This window comes from Lemur catta, chromosome 5, assembly GCF_020740605.2.
Source record: "Lemur catta isolate mLemCat1 chromosome 5, mLemCat1.pri, whole genome shotgun sequence".
Classification (NCBI taxonomy): domain Eukaryota; kingdom Metazoa; phylum Chordata; class Mammalia; order Primates; family Lemuridae; genus Lemur; species Lemur catta.
In genome coordinates this window covers 79,792,944-79,818,228 of record NC_059132.1, presented here as the reverse complement: position 1 = coordinate 79,818,228, position 25,285 = coordinate 79,792,944, and the positions used below count along the sequence as shown (strand labels likewise).

The 25,285-nt window shown below is 39.5% G+C and overlaps 1 protein-coding gene across 5 annotated transcripts in view; it reads right to left on the bottom strand.

Moving 5' to 3' along the window:
* The window catches only part of FNIP2 (folliculin interacting protein 2), a 117,090-nt gene that overhangs the window by 50,173 nt on the left and 41,632 nt on the right, over positions 1 to 25,285 (bottom strand). For 3 of the 5 annotated variants that reach the window (XM_045552185.1, XM_045552184.1, XM_045552187.1), the window contains exons 2-8: positions 13,030 to 13,156; positions 10,226 to 10,360; positions 7,784 to 7,884; positions 7,601 to 7,672; positions 5,734 to 5,834; positions 5,476 to 5,565; positions 3,864 to 3,935 (exon numbers count right to left, since the gene is read on the bottom strand). In XM_045552185.1, coding sequence (XP_045408141.1) covers positions 3,864 to 3,935; positions 5,476 to 5,565; positions 5,734 to 5,834; positions 7,601 to 7,672; positions 7,784 to 7,884; positions 10,226 to 10,360; positions 13,030 to 13,156 — 698 coding nt within the window. The remainder of the gene's footprint in view (positions 1 to 3,863; positions 3,936 to 5,475; positions 5,566 to 5,733; positions 5,835 to 7,600; positions 7,673 to 7,783; positions 7,885 to 10,225; positions 10,361 to 13,029; positions 13,157 to 25,285) is intronic. The other 2 variants (XM_045552189.1, XM_045552186.1) reach the window with 1 other exon arrangement.

The following is a 25,285-nucleotide window of genomic DNA, read 5'->3' as shown; positions in this document are numbered from 1 at the left end:
CAGAAAGGTTGCTTGAGCCCAGGAGTTTGAGGTTGCTGTGAGCTAAGGTGACACCACAGCACTCTAGCCTGGGCAACAAAGCCAGACTCTGTCTCAAAAAAAAAAAAAAAAAGTTTAAAAGTACATATTAGAAGTTTTCTTTATACTGACCTGTTTATTTTATCACGTTTAAGAAAAAAGGAAATTCAGTGGCAGAGAGAATGAGAAAATTATTTTTCTTGCCAACGATTTGAACCTTTTGATGAGGATGAGAATTTAAAGTTGAATTAAGGTCGGAAGACGAGGCTCGGTGACGCTGGTCTCAATCCTAGCCCCCCTCAACCTTACTCTACTTATGTACCCAAGACTTCTAAATTTTAGCTTCTGCTCAGACCCATCTATTTAGAGCCAGTTTCCTATATCCAAATTACAGCTGACTACTCACAACTGGAGAACTTGTAGATACTTTTAGCTAAAAAATTATCTCAATATCTGTCTTCCTGCTTTCCCTATACTGGTTAATGCCCACCCTCCACTTGTCTACTCAGTATAGAAACGGGAGAGTCATGCTTGATTCCTTCCTCCTCTCCCATATCTCCTGTCCCATTAATCACTAGCCCTCCCACTACAACCTCCCAGTATGGCTGAAAACCCATCCCTCCTCTTTCTAACACCTTACTTGAAAATTTCTAACTGCAACCACTAAAGTAACTTCTTAAAACACAACTTATCTTTTTTGTTTATATGTGCAAAGAAGATCAAAATATCCAAAATAAAATAGAGTGAGAATGCATTTCTCCTCCATACCTGTCCCAACTTGTGCCCCTTTCCAGACATATTCTATAAGTAGAGAAATGGTTGATTCTAGGACCCAGGCAGGAAATACATAAGATGACTCTGGAGCATCTTGTAGTGGCAGAACGTAAGGAAGTGCTCAAAATACTCACCCTACCACCTCCCAGATGGGGGTATGCTAGCACGTTAAAGGGGCACAGGAGCCTATCGAAAGAGTTCCCAGTGCCCAAAGCTGAAACAATTTGGGCAACAAAATAAAGTAGCATTGGGTTATAGCCCAAAGTAAAAAATATCATTGAGTTCATATTGATATAATGACTGAATAAATGGGGAGAAGAGACATATCTCCTATGCATTCCAAATAATTTATGTACATATTCTGCCTTCAGGAGGAGCAGCACAATTCCCTACTCCTCAGGTGTAGGCTAAGTATGTAGACTTCCTTCCAAAGTACACAGTATGGGAAGGGAGAAATAAAGAGTAACTTTACAGTGGAGAGACCAGACAAGCATGCTCTCAGCCAGGTAATCAGGGCCACTATCAATGGCCACAAATCAAGTTGACAGCAGGTACTGTTGATATGACACGATAACATGATACTTTACTTCTGTGACATTCCTTCCAAAAACTCATAACCTCAATGTGATCATAAAAAAAAAAAAACATTTAAAAAATTCTAATAGTGGAGCATTCTACAAACTACCTAACCAGTACTCTCAAAGGTTATCAAAAACAAAGGAAATCTGAGAAACTGCCACAGCCAAGAGAAGCCTTAAGAAACATGACAACCAATGTAATGTGCTCCTGGAAACGAAAAAGGGCATTAGGTAAAAACTATGGACTTTAGCTAGTAATACTGTATCTGTATTACATTAGAGAATAAACTATAATCAGGACACAGAGAGCTCTTATGTTAAGGGAGTGTTAAATTCCCCCAGAGTTGTAAAGCACACACTAGTCTGCACACGGACTCGGTGATACTAGTAGGGGGTATCCGAAGGTGAGCACATCTACTAGGACAGCAAGGAGAGCAAAACCCCACTCAGGCATTTGCAGCCCTCTCCATCATCTCTGCCCTCTTTCTTCCAACAGGAGAACCAGAAACCGCAAGTAAAGATTGCCTGGAATAGAAGCCAAACTACCCAAGAAAGCCAGTCTTCTCTAATTCTGAAAATTCACATTTATATCAATACTGCTCCCTTCCCCACCCCAAATCTGGTCAGTCCCAAGGTCCTCTCATGGGCTGCGTGAAAACAATCAGATCTGGCTGCTATACACTTTTCCCTTTAATTTGAAGTTGGCCCTTTCCTGCTTCTCAAGGGGCAAGGAAAAGTAGTTTTAGGAGTAATTTAGAATCTGAAGAATACCGAACAAGAGAGATTGTTACCTGGACAACATGAACCATTTACATCAACTATAAACTGAAAAGTTCCCTAGGAAAATCCAAACTTCCTCCTAATAATGTTTGTGTTGGTATTAGTTTATCAAAATCTCTAAATCTTTTCTAGAACAAGAAGGGGCATAAACCAATAAAATAAGGTTACAACCAGACAAAAACTTGGTGATATTAGTGTTCAGAATGGGCCTCAGTAGAATGTTGTTCATCTTTCTTTCACCACACAAAGCCAAACATACTAAGTTCTGTCAGCCACGAAGATAGCAATTTTGATTAAAAGTAACGTCAGTTCCAGGGTTGTGCTTCCCACTTTATGGTTTCTGGCAAGACCCACACCTTCTTACCCGGAAATTCAACCATAACAAAGCCAGCCCCAGCACCAGTCCTGCTGGGTGGGCCCTACAGGGCAGGGGTCTGAGCCTGGGGACACTGAGCTCTTCAACGTGCACTCATCATCTTCGAGTAATTGACGGAACTCAGAGAGTTATGTGACAGTGCCCCATAAGCAACGAGCACCATTAAATATAAACAAAACAAAAACAGTTCATTTATCACTTCATACGTTGTCCTTTACCTTCTCAGATTTTATGTTTGTACACAAGGGGCTGTGAGTGAAAATGATGCAATCTAATCAATGTGAGTTACATCTGTGACCAAAGGTTCCTGCCCAACTTCACAGGAAAGATTATGAACACCAAAACGAATCAATTTTAACCAGAGATAAAATGCTATATGTTTTACACTATGTGACATACATACAAACCAAATGGGATTCAGTAATAAATTACATTTCATTTAGTAACTCGAGAGCAGAGTTGTACAAAGTGGGGTGAAGGGCTCTGATACTACGCAGAAGGAGCACAAGGATCTGTGAGTAGTGTCTAAGGCAAGAGCTAGAAAGGGAATGAGTGAAGGCCAGGAAGAAAGGCACTGGGGCCTGGGTCCAGCCCGAGCACTGGTTGGCCGGCCTATTTGGTGAAGGTGCCATGTGTCACAGGAGAAGCCAGCAGGGTGCTTCTAGTCTTCACCGGATGGTAGAGGCTAACTGTATGTTAAGTATTCATCAGGCAAAGCCCCACACACCTCTGAGTCCTTGAATTCCAGATCATTCATTCATACCTTTATCTTATAACAGAATCTACCTCAGATCTGTACCAGAAATCAAAAATCAGAAGCTGAGCTGTGTACAAAAGCTGAAACCAAGACATCTTAGAAGCGGTATTAGAAAAGTTTAGGCCTTGAAGCAAGGAGAGAAGGGGACCTGAGATAAAATCTAGATAAGCATGTCTCTAGGACATGAGAAAAGGTGACCTGGGCAGCAGGCTGGCCCTCCCACTGCCATGGACAGATTCACTTTCACAAACACTTCCCTTCCTCTGATTCTACACTCAGTGGGCACCAAGCACACTCCCAGTACAACTGGCTTAAGGAAGCTTCCCTCTGGAAAGGAACTGCTCAACATACATTAGTCTCATATGAATTTGGGTATTAGAGAAGAGTAGTTTATGTTGCACAATCACTCACAGATGCTGTAATCAAAGTTTCAGATCTCCAGACATGTGACTATTTTAGAATACGAAGAAAAAAAACCTAGAGGATGAGGCCTGTCTACCTGTCTTCTACTTTCCCAACTTCTTTACCATTATGGATAGTTCACTTTATTAGTTAAACCAATAAAAAGAAATACAAATACCTGATCGAGCAATGCCACTGTCTCTGTCTTCATTCTGCCCTCTGCTTGGCATATCAACTGGTGTGCTGTGTGCTAAAATCAAGGCATAAGGAAACCATGTTATTGGGGTCTTCAAAGATATGAAAGTGTTAAAAATGACTGTAGTAATTTTTACATTTCAAAGTAGGCTACTGCTACCGATGATTGGCATAAGTTTACAATAGGCTTTAATGATTTACTAGAAGGCAAAACTAAATACATACAAAGATGGTGAGAGTAAGAAGAAAACAAAGTAACCATCTGCCTTATCATATTATAGCATGTAAATTTTTTTGAGTGATGTTCAACTCTAAAAAAGCCTGAATACTAAACTATTCATGCAGTTGATACAATGAACAAGCATTCTCAGGTAGATATTTTTAGCCATTTTCCTCATTATTAGTAGTATTTAAATAGCACTGTATTTTCAAAATGCTTTATAATCAGTTTCAGTAGTAACTGTAGGCAACTTAGGGAAGAGAAATACTTGAAAACCATTTCATAAATTCAAAAAATGTTTCTCTGTTTAGAACCCACTCTTTTGGCAGATAGAAAACACTTACATTCATTTTCAAATATTTCTTCCTCCACTTCTTTTCCGTATACACCCATACACAGTATTATTGAAGAGTTACTTAGGAAAACTCGTGTCCTGGCATGAATTGTGGAAAACATTCTAAAATATTATAGTCTTCTAGGAATGCTTCAGGTTGACCTAAGCTGTGTACTGAGCTAGAAGGCAGATGAAATGTTGCCACAGTAAGTTTTACAATTACAAGAAGCCTAGTGTCCTGCCTGATTATTATGCTTGCCAGCTATTTTTTGAAGCATATTTATTTTCACAATTTTAAAGAGAGTATATAAACATGTTATCCTCACTCTAAGTAGGTGGGAGGGTGTCATTTTCATTAGGGAGTCAGTTAAATACGGTGCTTAGCATATTTCAGGCTACAAAGAAGAATGGAAAGAAAAGTACCATTTGCTATACTCACAACTTTAAATGTTAGTAATGGAGGTTCCCCACACTTGTTAATCATGCCAAGACTACAACAGACATTCAACAGCCTTAGCTAGCAAGGCCAGTTCAATCTCAGAATTTACCCAGAGATACCAAGATGATTATACCTGTAAAGAACCTAAAAACTGTATTTAAACTAGTTAATTGAGAGAGAGAGGGAGAGGGGGAGAGAGAGAGAATCTTCCATGCTCTTATTAGAGTGACTTTTAAAGAAACTCCGTGCAGGTAAGGATGCAGGTGAATAAATGGATAAAAGATACCACAGCAAAGGGAACAGTTCATAGCAGCAGAAGAGGCCCAGGGAAAAAATCAGAAAAATAATCCTCTTAGAAACACTAAGGGCTCATTTCAGATCAAAATCAGCTTACACTGGAGAATTAGTGGACGTTTACACCAGAGGTTCACTGGTGGAATTTTCAAAACACCAAGAATTTGGCTACATTTGAAACTAATATCTCTTACCTATATAAGAGCCCCTTGGATTTCTAGAGAGGCACAAATAGAATTTTTTCTAAGAATCTGCACAGGATTTATTCATGTGTGTGGGTCACACTGTACTCAGCATTCCACACAAACCTGCAAAGAAAGAAGCACTCCGGGTGAGCCGGAGGGGTCCTCCTTCAGCTAACCCCTGCAGCAGTTTGCTGCTGCAAGCTTGCAGCAGACCTAGACAGAAACACATAGAAGAGGGCAAACAAAGTACACACACACAAAAAATAAAGACAGATTAAAGATAATGCAAAAAAAACCAAAACACAACAAACTCAAATAAAGCAAAACACACGCCCACAATAGTGGTATTTAGAAAGAAAGGATTTACACGTCTGATTTTACCTAGGTTACTTGCAGTACGACAAGGACCCAAATTATTCTGATTTGTGTTCAGTTTTCCCAAGTTAGGATCTTGGTTGATGTATTCAAAGCTGTCTTGCAAGCTAAATCCAGCAAGGGGGAGAAAGAAAGAGAGAGGACAAAATTGTCAAGAGGCTACTAAAGCTGTTTTCTAACAGACTTGCAAATACAGACAAAAACCAATCGTTCAATACTTTTCTTTATAAATAAAGTCTCACATCTACCAAAGGGAGTTAAACTGGCAACTTTAGAGGAATTTTTTGGAGGAAAATAAAAGCTTTCTGGAGGTAGCTCAACCCATACTACTAAACAACTGTATTTCTAACAATTTCATGTTATATAATGGGACACAAAACTCTAAATTTTGCTTCAGTGACTGACACCTAGGATACTGCTATTCATTTCTAAATTTTGCTTTAGCAACTGACACCCAAGATGTTGCAATTCATTTCATGGATTTTATATAAACCCTCAAAATGAAATTAATTTTAACTCTAACATTCATGAGCAATTTAGCAATTTTTTTTAGGGGTAAGATATAACAGAAATTATGATTCTTATAGGAGTTTGATTTCACAACTTCTAAAAAGTTAGAATTATTCAAAAAACGTGAGGAAAGGCCAGGCACGGAAGCTCACACCTGTGATCTAAGTGCTTTGGGAGGCTAAGGCAGGAGGATGGCTTGAGCCCAGGAGTTTGAGGTTGCTGTGAGCTATGATGCACTCTAGCCCGGGCAACAGAGCAAGACGCCCCCCCCCAAAATGAGGGAAGTAGATTTTAATAATTTATTGCATTTATTAACAAGTAAAATAAATATCAAGACTTTGAGGATAATTCAGCATGGTAAGGCCAAAATAATTTTTACTTAAATCTGAGCTCAATGTTTTATTACAAGGAGTTAGAATAATAAACATTCGGGTAATCCTAAGGGTCTGAAAAAAGAGTATCTCATAAAAAATAAACATTAATTCTCATACTGGCTTAAGTCATGACAGTTCAAACGATTCTGTTGAAGAATAAGGAAAGACTTACTAAAGGGTACCCAAATATATAAAGGAATATATTTTTAATTTTCCAGGATTATTAAAAGAAAATACCCTTCACTTGGCCCTTAAGAATGCCCTTTAATTTATAACAAGACTTTCTCTCAAATTTAACAACATGTAACAGATGGTTTGCTGTTTTACTGAAAAAAAGCATATGAAATAATTCTCCTTGAAAATCCAAATAGATGAACAAATGTGCCAAGATGAGAGGTTAAGTTATTAGACATTCCAGTATTCTTAGTCTACGAAGAAGTGTAAAATTAGAGGGAAAAAAATCAAGAGTGAAAATCAAAATAATGAAAGGCCTAAGTACCAATCCATCACAAAGGCTTAACTGGCCGCTCAGAATAGATGGCAACCCATCCTCCCATACAGGTGTGTATCAGCCTAGAAAAACTCATTATGTACTTTAATCCTTCAGAAATAAATGAATAAATAAGATTTTTTAAGAGATAAAACAATATTACAGAATACCATAAAATCATTAATGTAGCCTCTTCCTTTTTTTCCCTTATTTTTCATTTTTCAGGGAATTAAAACTTGGTGATTGGCAGTAGGAACACAGTGGGTAATAGATGGGAGACCCAAAATAAAGACAGTCATCTGTCTTTAAGGCTACCTGATAAAGTCAAAGGCCTTTTCCCACTCACTGTTTATAGGGCAATGACCACTTTTAAAACCCCTTTGTTAACTTGGACTCATCTTGTTTTCTCATTCCAAAATGCCTTAAAAGAATTACTCTATCCAGAAACAGACACTCAAAAAAATGGGAGCAGGCAGAGAGTGCAAAACCCCACACTTACTTATTTGTACTTCCACAGAAGCTGCCCATTCTAGCAGAGAAGACTTTACTAATCATCAGTTGTGGAGGAGAGCTGGAGAAAGGAAAAAAAAGAAAAGAAGAGGGGGAAATGCATTTTTGAGTTAAGGAGTCAATATCGTCATTCCACTTTTCACAACTGGTAAAAAGGGAAACCCAGACTCACCGTATATAGTGTATCTTTAAGGTGGAGCCTTTGTAACTCATTGCAACTGAGCCAAACATCATTTCCCCTAACATGTTGACATCAGAAGCTGGTCTTGTATACTACATGCAAGAAACCAAAACCAAAGTTAGTACGTAGAACATCATAATATGCAACGCAATAGAAAATAATGTTTATTGATTTCTGGGTCCCTCAGTTTAGTCAGTAATTACAACTCTTTTTCAATTCTGTAATTGATCACTTTATAATCTTAATCTATAATGGTGATTGCCTATTTTTCCCCCAAATTATTGCTAATGTTCATGATTTCTCTATACAATATCTTCACACAGGATCCAAATGTTTTATCAGAGTTTATTTTTATTCCTTTTATGAGAAACAAAGATTACCATTAACTCTATTTGTAAACACTAAATGGAAAGGTTAAATTATGCAAGAAACAGAGTAATTCTTCTTTTGGTACTAAAAGCACATCCTGAACAGAAATACGATTCATTATTATTTGACCAAATAATAAACAAGTATTGATCAAAAATACCAATTGGTGCAGACAGGGCTTTGCGAGGGTTCGAAAGATATCTGATGGTCTGACAACTCTAAAGTTTTACAAAAATGTTTGACCCCTCCTGTTTCTGACCAGTCCTCCTCATGCCTCTTGTCATCTAACAGGTGGGCTGTGCTGCCTCCATTTCCCCACTCTGGCTTGCCTGCTCCCCTGCTGTAGCCCAACTTTGTCTCTAATGCTCCATCTATCCCAACTGCTCTGATGATGACCTCCGCCTCCCTGCCAGATCCAATGCACACATTCCAGTTTGATGTATTAAACTTCTTTCACTATATTTGATGCTGTTAATTATTCTCCTTTTTGAATCTCTTCTTTCTCAGATCATCCTTGGAACATGATTGGTTCCTCAGAGGGCACTCCTACTCGCTGCCTACATTTTCAATCATTCTTCTAATTTTGATTATTATTTGCATAGAAGACCCTGCCGCTGCCCCTGGTGTCTTTATCTCTAGGCCCAGGCCTCTCCTTGAGCTCTAGAATCCCTAGACCCCAATGCACTCATTCACCTACTGAATATTGTATGGGACATGTGAACGAATGCACTGGGATATAGCTTCTTAGCACCCACGTTAAGTGCTGGTGGCACACTTACGAACAGGATAGATATGAATGTTGAGCAAACCAGTGTACCACAGGCACCCCAGCATAGCTGGACCAAAACAAACAACTATCTCCCTGCACCCCAACCTACCAGCCAGATTCTCTGCTCGTGTGCTTTCCACCCAAGGAAAGACATGGGAATCATCCTTAATACTCTCTTCTGAATCTTTTATTTTTTTAAACTCCAAACACACACGGACACACACACACACACACACACACACACACACACACAGGCACGCGCGCGCGCGTATACATACACTGATGCACATATACAGACCTACTCAGACATGGTAGCAGAGGTAAATCTATCAGCCTGTTCAACTAGGTTCCTCTCTCTGGTTATAGCTCACACCAACCTCTGCACTACATGCGACAGAAACCAACTGGCTTTCACATTCTTTATTAATAACTTCCACCCACCTCCTCCATTTTATAATCTGCTTTTTCTTAGGGTACAAGGGCCACAAGCCAACTGTGATTCTCAACTAGCTGAAAATTTCACTCCATACTTTTTTAACTGCAAACTGCTTTGAGACCGAGGAGCACTGTGAAATAAGGGTAAATGAACTACACAAATCCTGACTATGAAATTAACAAAGTCCTCTAGAGCTATGGCTTCTGGTAACTTCACTGCCTTTGCCTTTCCAGCAACACAGTAGAGAAGATTTTACATGGGTTTAAAAAAAAGTTTGATATATCCTTCATCAACTAATACCCTTCTGCTATTCAGTATTTACAAAACATTTCTTCTAGTTAGTATTTCTCAGTAACCCTAAAACACACACATGCACACACACACACACAGCATAAAAAATGCCACCAGCTCTCTGTTCTTCATTCTCACGTTAGGTGTTGCCATTCCTTTCTTCACCTATACAAGGCTTTCTTCCTTCTATTGATAACTTCTATTTCCTTAGGACACCCATATACATCCCCAGAATCCTTAGCAGTTCTCATAACAAAACTGGAAAAGACATGTTTATTATTCTGGATGTGACGGCAAGGCATATGAAACAAGATAATTAACTTGATTTCTAATATTTCTTCCTCATTCCATATGTATTGTGCTGTATCACCTCTGCTTGATCACAGTTTTTACTGAGAGAGAAAAGTCAAAGTGAGAAAACGATATTGACAGGAAACACATTCGAGTGCCCTGCTGAATACCTTTTCTCACATTCCTGGAGCAGAGCCCTGAAGCAGGCATTATTCCCTCAGGAGAGAGTAAATTACTTCAACCCCATGGGGCATTCCTACAGAAGGGGTGATTTTACCTGGTACTTTGGAAGCTGCTCCTTAGCGTGGTGTAAAGATCCCCCGGAAGAACCATGTGAAGAGATGCTGCTGCTGCTGCTGCTGCTTCCTTGACAGCACTTGGGGGACATTTTAATAGGGACATCCTCTGTTTTCTGGGTTGGGAGAGACAGGCAAGGTAAAGGATAACTGAGTATATCCGACTTTGTCAACATGTTCTTTAATCAAAATTCCTTTATTAAAATATTCTGGTGTTTAAGTTGCATTAAAAACCAGAAGCTTTTTTAATTGTTTTCTAATGACAACAAAAATATGGTTCCTGAGAGTATACAGTATTTGGGAAGGTGGGATGCTGAAGAAGGGTATTATTAATAGACAACAGGTGGGGGGATATATATTAAGACTTTACTCTCATTTAACTACTTATATTTCAATTCATATTTTAAAATCATCAATAAGAATTGATATGCTTTGGTTATTAGGAGATTTTTAGTACTATGTAGAGTCATAACCTATTAAATTGATAAGAAGAAAGATGACACTTCAAATTTTAATTTTTATGAAGCAAATGGAAATAAGGAAACAAAACTATTAATTTGGACAGAACTGGCTCATGTCTTTAATGACACACCTCGTCTAGTACTCCTTTTTAAAGGTACAGGAAGGAAAATCAGTGAGGTCAAATTTGTGAAGGATGAAGTCAAAACCTTGAAATAGGAGCTACTGTGAATCCACAGCATATGATGGAAATATGGTCTTTAAAGGTTAGGAGTAACAGAGGATTATCGACCATACAGTCCCTAAACAAAGTTCATTGCTAATTTTTATCACAGTGACATAAAGGTATAAAGATGCACCTTAATTTTTACCTCCCTCCTCCACCAGAATATATTACTCTCTACAGAAGCTTCCTGTACTCTCTATGATAAGTTGTTTCTATTCTGAGTCTTCTTTGCCTTTTTTTTTTTCCTTGTACAGCTTTTGCTTGGAAAAAACATGAATGCAACTGCAGCTTATCTAATCTCCAGTGTGACAGTCACACTGGTGGTCTAATGCAAATGCCTGCAGTCATGTGCTTGATACAAACTCATGACGTTTTGTGCTTGCCAAGGGGGGTTGAGGGGGAGCTGGAAATGGGAAAAGAATGTAATGAAAACACAAAATGTGCTCATCTACAACGGTCACTCCAGCAATGATGGCATTCAAATGGACTTGGTTATTCCCAAACATCCAGCACTCCCTCAACACCCTCTTGAGATCTAGCTGTTACTTAATACCACTTAAGCCAGAAGGCTGCCTCAGAGGGCCTAAAGAGACATGAAGTCCCACCTGCCTCTTGGACTGCTAGACCCTTTGGCTGGAGTACAACATACTGAACTGTCTATAATTGGAGAGAGCACCTGGTATATATAGTGAATTAAGCACTGACTGGATTCTTTCATAGCCCTGGGCAAACTACAATCCTCCCTGAACCTAAATTGCCTTTCTGATAGATGAGTGCTTCTAAGAAAGCTTTTGTTCCAGATTCCAGAGATATCGTTACTGTGGTATACTGAAGCTTTTAGTTCCTTTTGAAAACTTTTAAGATTCTTTTTTTCCTCCATCTGTCACCACTATTAGCAGCCCTAGTGATGGGATGTGGGTACTCAGCTAAACCGTCTGTGTGAGGCCTTCAGAGAAATGGGAAATGATGGGGTAACCATCTCCTGTCCACCAAGGGTCAAGTGCTGGCTCACCTAAACTACTTTTGATACAAATCTACCATTAAAACCTACAGTGAATCACCTGAGAGATTTCTCAGCACAACTCCCCACCCCCCTACCTAACAAGCCCAACAACTACTGTAATGATTAGCTACCTGGCAGAACTCCATTTTAAAACACTGTGGAATCTACCCAGTGAAACTGCCTTTAACCAAACACTTCCTTCCTGCAGAAATGATCCTTATCAAAAGCAGGAAAACAGGCCCTTGGCCCTGATGAGACAAAGACTGTGTTATAAACTGTTCATTTACTTAGCTTCATATTCTACAAACAGCCAGAATTTATGGGTAGCAAATTACAGAACATAAGAAGAATAAATACAAATGGATTTATTTAATTTGGAGACATCTGAATAAATACTGAAAAGAGAGTGCAAGGTCTAAAGGTGACCATTTAGAAATACCCTGGACTCATACCCAGAAAGACTTGGGAAGGCCCAGACTCTTCTCCTTACCTTAGACACATTACTTTACCTTTCCCATTCTGGCTTCAAGGGATCAAGAGCTGCTCTGTCCTCAACTCTACCCAGCCCTGGTCCCCCAACCCCCTGCCCCACACCACCCCCATCCCTACCCAATCCACAAAAAAGGAGATGAATAAAAGCTTCCTTGGTCAGATAGGTTTGAGAAACACTCCCTTTTGAAGACGACAATGCAGGTTTGTATATTGAAATCCTATACTGAAAGCTATCTAATTTTGTTTAACCCAGTGCTACATAATACCATAATACTTCTTATTATCTATGAGAAACACTGGACAGAATGATCTATTAATTTCCCTTCACACTAACACTTTAGCACTTTATGAATTTTAGAGTTCTGTTTTCCTACTACCTCTGATGCACATACTTGGCATCAAAATCCTACTGGATTGCAACTCACCAGCAAATTCACCTCCAGTGATATTGATAGTACACTGCTTAACTCCTGTCATGATAACTTGCCAACTGCTTCACCTGTGTTTACTCACGAGCATATACATGCCTGCTGGGGTGGGGCTTTGCTTATGTTTCTTCTGAACCATTAATGGCCCTATATAACTCAAAAAGAAGCATTTCATACCTGAGCTGCCACTTCTTCAATCTTTTGAACAGCTTTAGAATCAAACAAGATTTGTCTGCCTCTCCTTTCACAGTCCTGGTAAACTATCAGGCGAATCTCATTCAGGTCGAACTCCGAACATGACCAACTGTGGATTAAAAAGAGAGAAAGAAGTTATGTTATCTGCGACACGTGGGATTACCGGACAGGTAAGTTTCCCAGCTAACGTGCCTTCGTGCGTGTAACAAGGCCACAAGTGTGCCAAGACGATGATCCCCTCAGGCCTGAGGCAGCCAGTGAGCCCCGGGCAGACAGCCTTGTACGTGGATTCCAACAAGCCATATGGATATTGCCAGTTTTCACGACAAAGGCTGGGAAGATGCTTTATATAATAAATCACTGGAGAGAAAGCTTCTCCTTCCAAAGCCAGTTTGGACACAGATGGCAGCCAGAAATCGCAAGGACATGCAGAGAGGGCTAAATTTGGATGCCTGGGATCTGGGGACGGCACATTGGAATTAAAGGAGTGTTCAAGCTTCTGTGTCATTGGGCAGGGAGGGAACCATTTGGAGCAAGATATTAGAGCCTTCTCCTCTTCCCCTCTCCCACCCACCCATACTCAAGTCAAATTGAGAGGAATTACGTATCCTAAAATGTATTATTTTCCCCTATCATGACTGGCTCTAATACAAGAGTTTTGAAAACCAACTGCATCACTGTATAGCATCTGAATTGGCAACAATTACAGTCAGCAATAAAGGAAACATGGCTTGTTCCTAAGCAAACCAAAATCTATTGGGATAAAACTGCTCTGAAGAAAATATAAGCTTATTCTGGAGTAATAAAAGTGAGAATGAGGGAACTATAGAAAAAGTAATCATTTAGAATGTACCGCTTTGGGCATACTCAGCTTTAATCCATTAATCCATTCAACACATATTTGAATGCACATTAGGTTCCAGGCACTGCAGTAAATGTTGAGACTCAGACTCAGCATTTATTAACCAGACTTGGTCCCTGCCCTCATGGAGTTCATGGTTTAGTGGGGAATATTAGGCTAATAATCATACATAAATATATAAATACAAATTGTCAAAAGTGCAAAAAGGAAAAGTAAAGGATGTGATAGTCTCAGATGTCCAGAGTGAAAGGGTGGGGAGAGGGGCAGGGGCGTTCCTAAGGACTTGAATTGACATTTAAATACAGACCCGAAGAAGCAAGAGTTAAAGAGAGAAAGTGAATGAGGACCGCAGCAGGGAGCGGGAGGGAGGCAGTAAGGTGTGAGGCTGCTACAGGAGAGAAAGAAGAAAACAGCCAGAGAGAGGGTGCAGGGAGGTAGGCTGGGAAGGCAGGCAGGGCCAGGATCGTGCTCTGTGAGATGAGAAGCCAAGGAAAACAGACGGCTGATCAGATCAGATCGACACTTTTAGAAGTTCAATCTGGAGGCTCAAAGAACACAGGGGCGGGACAGATGAAGAGTGGAAGCAGAAAGGCCGAACAGCATTTACAGTAAGAGTTCAGGCCCTCTGGGATGAAGGCTGGGGTGGCAGCAACAGAGGTGGAGGAAAGGGGACAGACGTGGGCTGGGAGGTGGAACTGAGGAGGTTTCTGAAGCCTGAGTGGGTGCCTGAGGCAAAAGGGAGCCGGCTGCTTAGAGAACCCTGAGGGGAAGTTTTAAAGGGATGGATGATGGACAGACAGACAAGACTAATGAAAGCACACTGTAAAACTAGGACGATATGACTGAAGTGAAGTCAGACACTTCTGGATTCTAAGCTTCTAGTTCTTCACCAGTACAATGAGAACATGGAGGCTGACCTCACAACGCTGCAGTATGGATTAAGTGAAATATGTAAAGTGCTTCACACAAAGGGAGACACATAGTAAGTGCTCCAAAATGGTAATAATTAGCTCAATGTTATGATTTTTGAAGAAAATTAATACAGTGTGTGGTACCCAATCACAAATTGTGCATTTTTGGTCCTTTCCTTTTTCATACTGAACATGTTCTTTTAAGGTAGCTGATTTGTTTTCTTAAATGCCAGCAGCAAAACATATAAAGTTCTGTTTGTACCTTCTTTCAACAACCTGTGTTCTAAGCTGTCATGCTCAGCATCCTTTGCTCCTAATTTTGATGACAATATGGCAAGCTTATTTGGGAAACCATTTTTCCTCTACTCTCAGTCCAAAGGTATTTCATGTTCCAGGTGAAACATGGCCATATGACCCAAGCTGGCTGTGTGAGCAGGCCCCAAACTTAGATGCTGAGTTCATAAATGGCAACCCTGGAGTTAGTAGTGGCTATTTTAGCCATCACGAGGCAAGACAAGAGCCTGTCTGAAAATGAAGTCAACGTGGAGGAAAGCAGAGGTGAGCAATGGAATGAGACAGACTCCTTTTGGCACTCGAAGACAGCTGTTCCTGAGCAAGCACTATTCCTGGAGTTAGTTTTCTGTCACAACCAAAAAAGCCTGATAACTGTGACCCAAAGCACTAAATTTTAAAATTACGCAAGGTCATTAAGAACATTCCCCCAAATTATGTATTATCAAAACTGGCCGGGCGCGGTGGCTCACACCTGTAATCCTAGCACTCTGGGAGGCCGAGGTGGGAGGATCGCTCGAGGTCAGGAGTTCGAGACCAGCCTGAGCAAGAGCAAGACCCTGTCTCTACTAAAAATAGAAAGAAATGATCTGGACAGCTAAAAATATATAGAAAAAATTAGCTGAGCATGGTGGCACATGCCTGTAGTCCCAGCTACTCAGGAGGCTGAGGCAGAAGGATTGCTTGAGCCCAGGAGTTTGAGGTTGCTTTGAGCTAGGCTGACTCCACGGCACTCTAGCCTGGACAACGGAGCAAGACTCGGTCTCAAACAAACAAAAAAAACAAAACCATAGCACACAGGTTGAAGTTATTAAAAGAAATCAACAAAGATTTAATTGCCTTGTGTTTGTTTTCTCATTCAATCTATTTTGCCCCAATAATTTCATGCTGCCAAAACAGCATTATAATTTACAAAAGCAAGTTGTTCAATCCTTATTTTTGAGGAAGAACATTTATTCAAACATCAACTAAACTGAAGATAATCTGTCTAGAAGAGCTGGAATTTAATAATGGCCCTAATACCTTATTAAATGTTTCATGGTTTTTTTTTCAATTAAAAAAAGATGGAAATAAAAGACACATGGAGGGAAAATTATGTATGTCAGATTGTTCATTTTTTTTTAGCCAAATGCCTTAAAATTACTTTATAAAATATAAGGAAAACTCTATTCTTCCATGTGAATACTGTCTTTGGTTTAACAGCTAATTATAATTTTGACATTTACCATCTCTAATATTAGTAGAAGAAATTATAGTTAAGTAATTTGGTAAAGGAAATAGTGGCAAGACAAAGGCCATTAAATGAGTGCTTCGGAATGAGACAGGCCTAGGATCAAATCTCAGCTGTGCCTCCCACTAGGTTTGCAGCCTTGGGAAAGTCTCCCTTTCTAACACTTGTAAGGCCTGTTGTGAAGATTAAGGGAGATAATCTATGGAAATTCCAAGTGCACTTCCAGTCTCTTTCCCTGCCATGCCCAATACACAGGGCTTGAGTTATTAGCAGTCACATGCCACATGTGTTCTCTTCATATTCACGTTCACGTCTCCATCCAGCCAACAGTCACGGGGGAGCTTCTGTGAGCACTGACCATGGTTCCTGGTGTTTTACTAAGGGCAGCTCTCCGTATGACTACGGGCAACTGTGGATGGTTGAAGGAGGTATGAAAAGAAGCCGGGGACTTTTGCCTTAAAATATCTGACCATTTCAGAGGAATGTATTCTAATCGGAACTATCTTACTTCTCTGCTTTTGTTGAAAGCAAAGAAAGAACAATGTAATTGAAGAATGGAGACTGTATTATTTGTCCATTCTATGTCTACTGTATGACTTCAGGCACAATATGATAAGACGATTTGTTCACCTTTTCTTACTGTAAAAGTTAAACAAAATGACTTATATGAACTCTTTTTGGTTTTAAAATTCTACGATGCTAAGATCTGCCTGGGTAGAATTGAACCAGGCCTTATTACTGGAACGAATCAAGAGCTGAAAGCAAGTAACCAAAGTTTGAATTACTTCCCTGAAAAATAACAAGTAACAGTTCAAATGATTTAAGATACAGAAAACAGAATTATCTTTAAAATAGCTATAATCATGCAGTGTGGTTCGAATTATGTCCCCCAAAAAGATACAGTCAAGTCCTCATTCGTGTACCTATGAATATGACTTTGTTTGGAAATAGGATCTTTGGAGATGTAATCAAGTTAAGATGAGGTCATACTGAATCAGTATGTGCCCTAATCCAATGACTGGTGTCCTCCTAAGGAGGAGGAAATTTGGGCAAAGACACAGAAGGAATAATGAACGGGGGATTCACTGCAGACTGAGGGCACAGCACTAACAAAAAGGCAAATGGCACAATATCATTGGGTACTTGGAATGTGTCTACTGCAGAAGAATCACACAGGAAATGAGGCTGGAAAGACACTTGGGCACTATTTGTGGGGGACCTTAAATGCTATGCCAAGAAATGCATATTTTGTTCTTCAACCCATGGTTTGACAATTCTAAGAATTCAAGGAAAAAAATGACATGATCTGCCCTGGTTTAGGAAGAGAACTAAAGTAGCTTGAGAAGACCATTTTCAGGGTAAATGCAGACGTAGTACTAATTTGTACATCTAGAATGTGAAGGAGTAATGGCCAACAAGGAAGAGAGAAGTAGTTGTATAATTTGTCACAGGATGATTTGCTATATCCTCCAAGACCAGTTCTAGTGTTGGGGGTTGATTCTCCCCTTGAACTTTTACAGGAACCAGACTAGAAATGGGCATGAGTATCCCCATGTTGAAAAGCATGATCTACGTTTTCCCTCTTGGTCTCACAAGGAAGCAACCGTATATAGTCAAAAAATAAGTTTAAATAGTTTAAAAAACAGTCTTGTGATCCAAGAATGTAAATGTTTAAAGAGTCAGGTATGATAGGGAACTTTAAATGGTCCAAGAAAAGGTAAAATGAAACAAAACAAAAATAATCACAACAAAAACTGGCAAATCCTGCCCATTTAGTAAGCAGTTCCTGCGTGCCTACTGTGTGCCAAGCATTCTACCAGGCACTGACATAAAACAGTGAACAAACCATTACCCCTGCTCCTAGGAAACTTACTATATTTATGATATTTTCCAGGCACTCTGTTCTTTTTTTCTGCCAACCCGCACTGCTTCCTTACTCTCTCTCTCAAAAAAAAAAAAAGTTTCTAAACTCAAACAGAAATCTCTCAAAACGTTTGCTCAAGAAGAGTGAAGAGGCTCAAATGTCTGTAACAATAAAGGAAGACTGGGGGTGGAAGAAAGGGGAAAATTATGCTTAAGATGGCAATCAGAGTTCACCCCATCAGCACAAAATATACATTATTTCACACCCAGTAACAAGCTATTTATTTCAAGAAAAACATTATGTAAATAGATGGTAATAATAGATTTGGCATACATTTAGTTTTTGCTACATTAGTGTTCTCAGACAGACAGCTAACAGGAAAAGTATACTGCAAATTAGTTGACTGTCCTTTCTTCTCCTTAGCTGCATGATTCGCCTGGTGTAATTTCAGAGGAACTGCATAAAAATTCACCACTAAGCTGCTGTCCTATGATCAAGATTATAGCAAAAAGTGCCTAAAGATTTCAGTCCTCATCAGAAGCTTTAATATATAATATTAGTTTACAAACTATTCCAATTAAATGTATCCCACTGTTATTTTACCAACAGATGTTGGATGTTGGGTGCAATTTTTCTGTCTCTAAGAAAGTGGGTAAATCCTTTATCCTTCTGTAAAAGAACATGGGGAATGAAAGAATAAATAGGAATAATCAAGAGCATGGCACAGAAAGAGGACTGGAACATAAGTCCAAAAGCACACTTCTGAGTTCACTCCTTCCACATACTTTGGAGAGCCTGGCTTGACAAAGGTACCATGAAAGATATAGGGAACAGAAAGAAATTAACTAGATCCAGTTCTCACCTCAAAATGCTTACAATCTGAAATGGAATGGCCAAAGCATAAATAAGAGAATTAGACTGTTACAGGCACTGAGATGAATGTCTATAGGGTGCTACGGGGAACCTATTGTCAAGTCCACGTGGGGAGGTGAGGGATGGTGCGAGTCACAGAGGATGTGAAGCCGGGGACATGCATTAGTATCCACGAGGGTAAAAAGGGCTTCCAACTCTAGCTCTGCCACTTTCAACCCAGGTGACTTTAGGACACCTCCAACCCGAGCAGTCAGCTTCCCAAAATGTATCAGCTTTATCTGTCTCACAAGGTTGCCAGGAAAAAAACAGAGAACAAGTATGAAAGCACTTTTAAAACTGTAAAGCATAATTCCAAGATCAATTCAGATACACAATCCCTTAACTGAGATCCTTGGGGCTACGTGTTTCAGAATTCAGACTTTTCTTAGAAATTAGAGATGCTTATACCACGTATTACACAATACCTCCTCCAGGGGTCTGAGCTATGCTCAAACCCCAACATCAAACAAATTAATATTTCACCAGTCTGAGTTCTGAACACTTCTGCCAAGTGGATTAGATAGAGACTATAAATAGCCTTGCATCAGTTCAGATCAATTCCAAAAGATTTTCCAAAGATTTTAGGATTTTGAAATTATGGGATACAGAAATGTTGACTGATGTAATGATTACCATGTCTAAGGAAGGGACAGAAGACAAGAAAAGTAACTTTCAGATCCTGCACATTTTCCCGAATCTAACTGATCGCTAACAAAAATGACAGCCAAAAGTTTGTGTTAAGCAGGTTGTTTGTAACTCTGAGCTTGCTTCCCCCTCCCTGCCACTGAAACAATGCTATAAATGGCAGCAAAGGTCACAAGTGAAAAACCACATAAGTCTTTAAATAATGTGTTCACACAGAAGTGACAAAACATTATACTATGAGTCACAATACAGACTGAGGTTTGGGCGCTATGAACAGGGAGCTACCAAGTACAGAAGAGGAAAAGACAGAACTTCTTCCTTCTTTTCTGAGTTCAGGGTCATGTCAGGTAAAACTCTAAAATAGGTAAAGTTTGTGTGTGGCACTCACAGCTGCAGTCCCCACACCCCCTTGCCCTGGGGCCACCACGGCACAGATAGAACAGCAGAGCACTGCACGGATGCCAGAATTCCTGGGCTGGAGGCAGGATCTGAGAGCCTGAACCCAGTCACACTCCTTCACCGCTTAGTGCAATGTTTCTTCCTCTATAAAATGAAGGGGTGGGGCTAAAATAATCCCTAAAGGTCTGGTCTTTCCAACTCCAACACACTATAATACCAAGTTATCTATTTTAAATGTGCAGAGTATAATTCAGAGTAGATGATCCCAGCCAAGTACTAAAAAGGAAAACAATTTTATTAACCTACATTGCTACATGGTATCTATCCTGTAACCATTACAGATATACTCTATACTTTGATAAGCATGCTTCTAGTATAAACACATCTCTAATCAATAGAACTTTCAAAAGTGCTAACAACAATTGAAGGGGAAAAGTACAAGTGCTTTTGAGGCAACAGGGACACTGAGTGGGCAGGTCATCGTCCCAGTCAAGATTCTGCCCCTGGCTAGATTTCCGATTTTATTGCTGCTGTTATTAATAGTTTCTTTCCTTTTTCTCCTTTAAAACCCCACAGAATCTCTATGTATGGCCAATTTTTCCCCAAATGGTTCCTTTAGTTCTTAAATGATCATATTTATTCTTGTCTGATATCTATAAACTAGAAACCACCAGTACTTAAAAAAAGAGCTTTGCTGTTCATCCCCATGAATACATAATTTAATAATCACTGAGCTAATTCTTTTATACCTTTGTCAGCTTAACCAAAGCAGTCAAGACTCATTATTACATACCTGGATTACTGAAATGTATAATTGCTCTGCTAATAGGTAACTTGCATCAACAGAATTTCATATTTCCTCCTGAAGATAAGGTTTCCCATCCTCTTCCCCATTTCCACGGAAACTGTATACTATTAAATAATGGCAAATGAATGAATTTCAAAGTATATATCCAAGACACTGCCTTATATGTTTATCAATTCTAGAGCTAATTAAATTATATACAGATAAGGTAATATATTTTCCTAGCAGTTTCCAGAGGTCAAAAGCATGATTCTCTGTGTAAGGTCCCTCCATTTGTAAAATGAGAGAGCCAAAATAAATTATCATCTAATTTTGGTTGCAAAATATTATCTCTAGGCCGGGCGCGGTGGCTCACGCCTGTAATCCCAGCACTCTGGGAGGCCGAGGTGGACAGATCGTTTGAGCTCAGGAGTTCGAGACCAGCCTGAGCAAGAGCGAGACCCCGTCACTACTAAAAATAGAAAGAACTTATATGGACAGGTAAAATATATATAGAGAGAAAAATTAGCCAGGCATGGTGGCGCATGCCTGTAGTCCCAACTACTTGGGAGGCTGAGGCAGGAGGATCGCTTGAGCCCAGGAGTTTGAGGTTGCTGTGAGCTAGGCTGACACGGCACTCTAGCCCGGGCAACAGAGTGAGAGTCTGTCTCAAAAAAAAAAAAAATATATATTATCCCTAAAAGACTATGGGTACAAACACACATACTCTTTACCCGGTAATTTCACTTCTAGGAATTAATCCTATAGACAAACTTGCACGGGTGCAAAACGATTATGTACAAAAAGATATTCATTGCAGCACTGTTTGGAATAGCAAATGACTGAAAAAAAACTGTCAACATAGGATGATTAAATAAATTATGGTACATTCATAGAGTGGAGTATTATATAGATACAACAAAAACTGAAACCCAAGACATCATTTTGACCGGAAAAAAAGAAGTACAAAACATTATATATAGAATGCTACCCTATGTCTAGAAAAAGAAAAAAATGGGTGTGGGGGACTCTGGATTTTATTATGTATGTGTAGAGTATCTCTGGAAAGATAAACAATGAATTGGTAACACTAGTTGTCTCTGGAACAGATATCAACTGGGCTGTTGATGGACAGAAGAAAGCCGAAGACTCTTCACCGTACACTCTTTACAGAGCAAAGGGAAAGGCTTTCTCTGCACTATGTAATACAAATCCATCAAGACAGCACAGTGAGAAAGAGTGCAGACTCTGGACCCATGCACCTCTACCTCTTCCTAGCTATGTGACTTTGGCGAGTTACCTAACCTCTTTGTTCCTCAACATCCTCATCTGCAAAATGGTTATAATAGTACAAACCCCTTATATGTTTTTTTTTCCCATTTCTTTTTAATTTCAAAAAATTAAGGGGGTACAAATGTTTTAGGTTACATGGATCACTTTTATAATGCTTGGCGTCCCAGCTATAGGTGTGCCCATCATCCAAATAGTGGTCATTGTACCCATTAGGTAGGTTTTTGCCCCTTCCCCTCTTCCCCCCTCCCACTCATTGATTTCCACTGAGTTTTACTTCCCTCTGTGCACATGTGTGCTCACTGGTTAGTTGCAATTTAACAGTGAGCACATGTGGTGTTTGTTTTTCCATTCTTGAGATACTTCACTTAGGAGAATGGTCTCCAGTTCCATCCAGATTGTTGGAAAAGGTATTAATTCATCTTTTTATGGCCAAGTAGTACTCCATAGTATACATATACCACATTTTATTAATCCCCTCATGAATTGATGGGCACTTGGGTTGATTCCACATCTTTGTGATTATGAATTGTGCTGCAATAAACACTCAAGTGCTGGTGTCTTTTTGATGAAAAGTCTTCTTTTCCTTTGGGTAGATACCTAGTAGTGGCATTGCTGGATCAAATCGTAGGTCTACTTTTAGTTCTTTAAGAAATCTCCATACTGTTTTCCATAGGAGTTGTACTATTAACCGTTCCTGTTTCTCTAAATCCACAACAGCGTCTATTGTTGTTGGACTTTCAAGCCATTCTAACTGAGGTAAGGTGATATCTCATTATGGTTTTAATTTGCACTTCCCTGATGTTAGTGACATTGAGCATTTTTTCATATGTTTATTGGCCATTTGTCTTTCTTCCTTTGAGAAGCTTCTGTTCATGTCTTTTGCTTACTTTTTAATAGGGATGTTTATTTTTTTCTTGTTGATTTGAGTTCTTTGTAAATCCTGGATATTAACCCTTTATTGGATGTATAGCTTGTGAATATTTTCTCTCATTTTGAGGGTTGTCTATTTGCTCCATTAATTGTTTCCTTAGCTGTGCAGCTTTTTAGTTTAATCAAATCCCATTTATTAATTTTTGTTGTTGTCATGATTGCCATTGGGGTATTTAGTCATGAATTCTTTTTTTTGAGACAGAGTCTCACTGTGTTGCCCGGGCTAGAGTGAGTGCCATGGCATCAGCCTAGCTCACAGCAACCTCAGACTCCTGGGCTTAAGCGATCCCACTGCCTCAGCCTCCCCAGTAGCTGGGACTACAGGCATGCGCCACCATGCCCGGCTAATTTTTCCTATATATATTTTTAGTTGTCCAGATAATTTTTTATTTCTATTTTTAGTAGAAACGGGGTCTCGCTCAGGCTGGTCTCGAACTCCTGACCTCGAGCGATCCACTCGCCTCGGCCTCCCAGAGGGCTAGGATTACAGGCGTGAGCCACCACGCCCGGCTTTAGTCATGAATTCTTTACCCAGGCCAGTATCTAGAAGAGTTTTTCCTACATTTTCCTCTAGAATTCTTATGGTTTGACGCCTTAGATTTAAGTCTTTTATCCACATTGAATTAATTTTTGTGAGTGGTGAGAAGTAGGGGTCCTGTTTCATTCTTTTGCATGTGGTTATCCAATTTTCCCAGCACTATTTATTGAATAGGGCTTCTTTTCCCCAGTGCACATTGTTGTCTGCTTTGTTGAAGATCAGTTGGTTACAGGTAGATGGTTTTATAACTGGGTTCCCTGTTCTGTTCCATTGGTCTATCTCTATTTTTGTACCAATACCATGCTGTTTTGGTTACTATAGCCTTGTAGTACAGTTTGAAGTCTGGTAATGTGATGCCTCCAAATTTGTCCTTTTTACTAAAGATTGCTTTGGCTATTTGGGCTCTTTTCTTTTTCCAAATGAAGCATAGAATTATTTTTTCTACATCTGTGAAGTATGATGTTGGTAATTTGATGGGGATTGCACTGAATTTGTAGATCACTTGGATAGTATGGACATTTTAACAACGTTGATTCTAACAATTCATGAGCATGATATGTTTTTTACATTTGTTAGTATCCTCTGTGATTTCTTTCCTCAGAGTTTTATAGTTCTTCTTGTAGAGATCTTTCACTTCCTGTAAGTGTTGTTGTGATAATTAAATATAAACTCAGAGAGTATACTCTAAATACTCGCCATGACTTTGTATCTTCTGAATGTCAAACCATGTGACTGTATTGTCTCTTGAAAAATTAAAAATAACAAAGATGGGGACTACAACAGGAACACCCTATTATCTATTATTGCTTTAAGACAAACATCCTTAATTACTGTTTCTTTTAAGAGACTTCTTGGTAGCTGAAGCATGAGGCAGTGGGTGAACTCCTACAGGGAAACCACCTTAATGAATTCAAGGCATTCAGATTCAGTTTTCAAATATGTAGTTTGGCCTTAGACAATGACATTTATTGAGCTTTCTTCTCAGCATTCATATACCACATTTTCCTGTCTTTCTTCATCCCCTGCCTCCTTGAAGGGACAGGAGAAAGTTTCTCTCTAAAAACAACTCCTCTTCTCATTTATTAAACCCATTTACAGTTTTCAGTTTGTGATTGCTATTCTACACTGTATCAAATGAATTTCTATTAATATAATAAATACCTGCCTTTTTTTACTGCATAATTCTCAGAGAGCCTAGAAACACCAGTTCCAGGTCTGGTGTTTGGATATAGGCAGGGGAAGGCTGATAGTCAAAGATGCACAGCACATACACAAATAAATGCCTAACATTTTAGAGTCTGCCAAACACTTGTACAGAATTCACCTGAGTCAACCTTCACATATGTTCTATGAGAGCCAGAATTAATCTATTCTACATAGAAGTTAGACAGGAGACTTTAACAAGGTTGTAACTAGCAAGTGGCAAACTCAAGACTCAAACCAACGTCTCCTGACTCAAAATTCTGTGTTCTTCCAACTCCACTACACACACTTAACACCTTAATATTAGTAGACAACAAGTCAAGGTAACATCCTCTGCCTTCCAGGGCCTTCCTCTGAATTTCCTTCTGAGGTTTA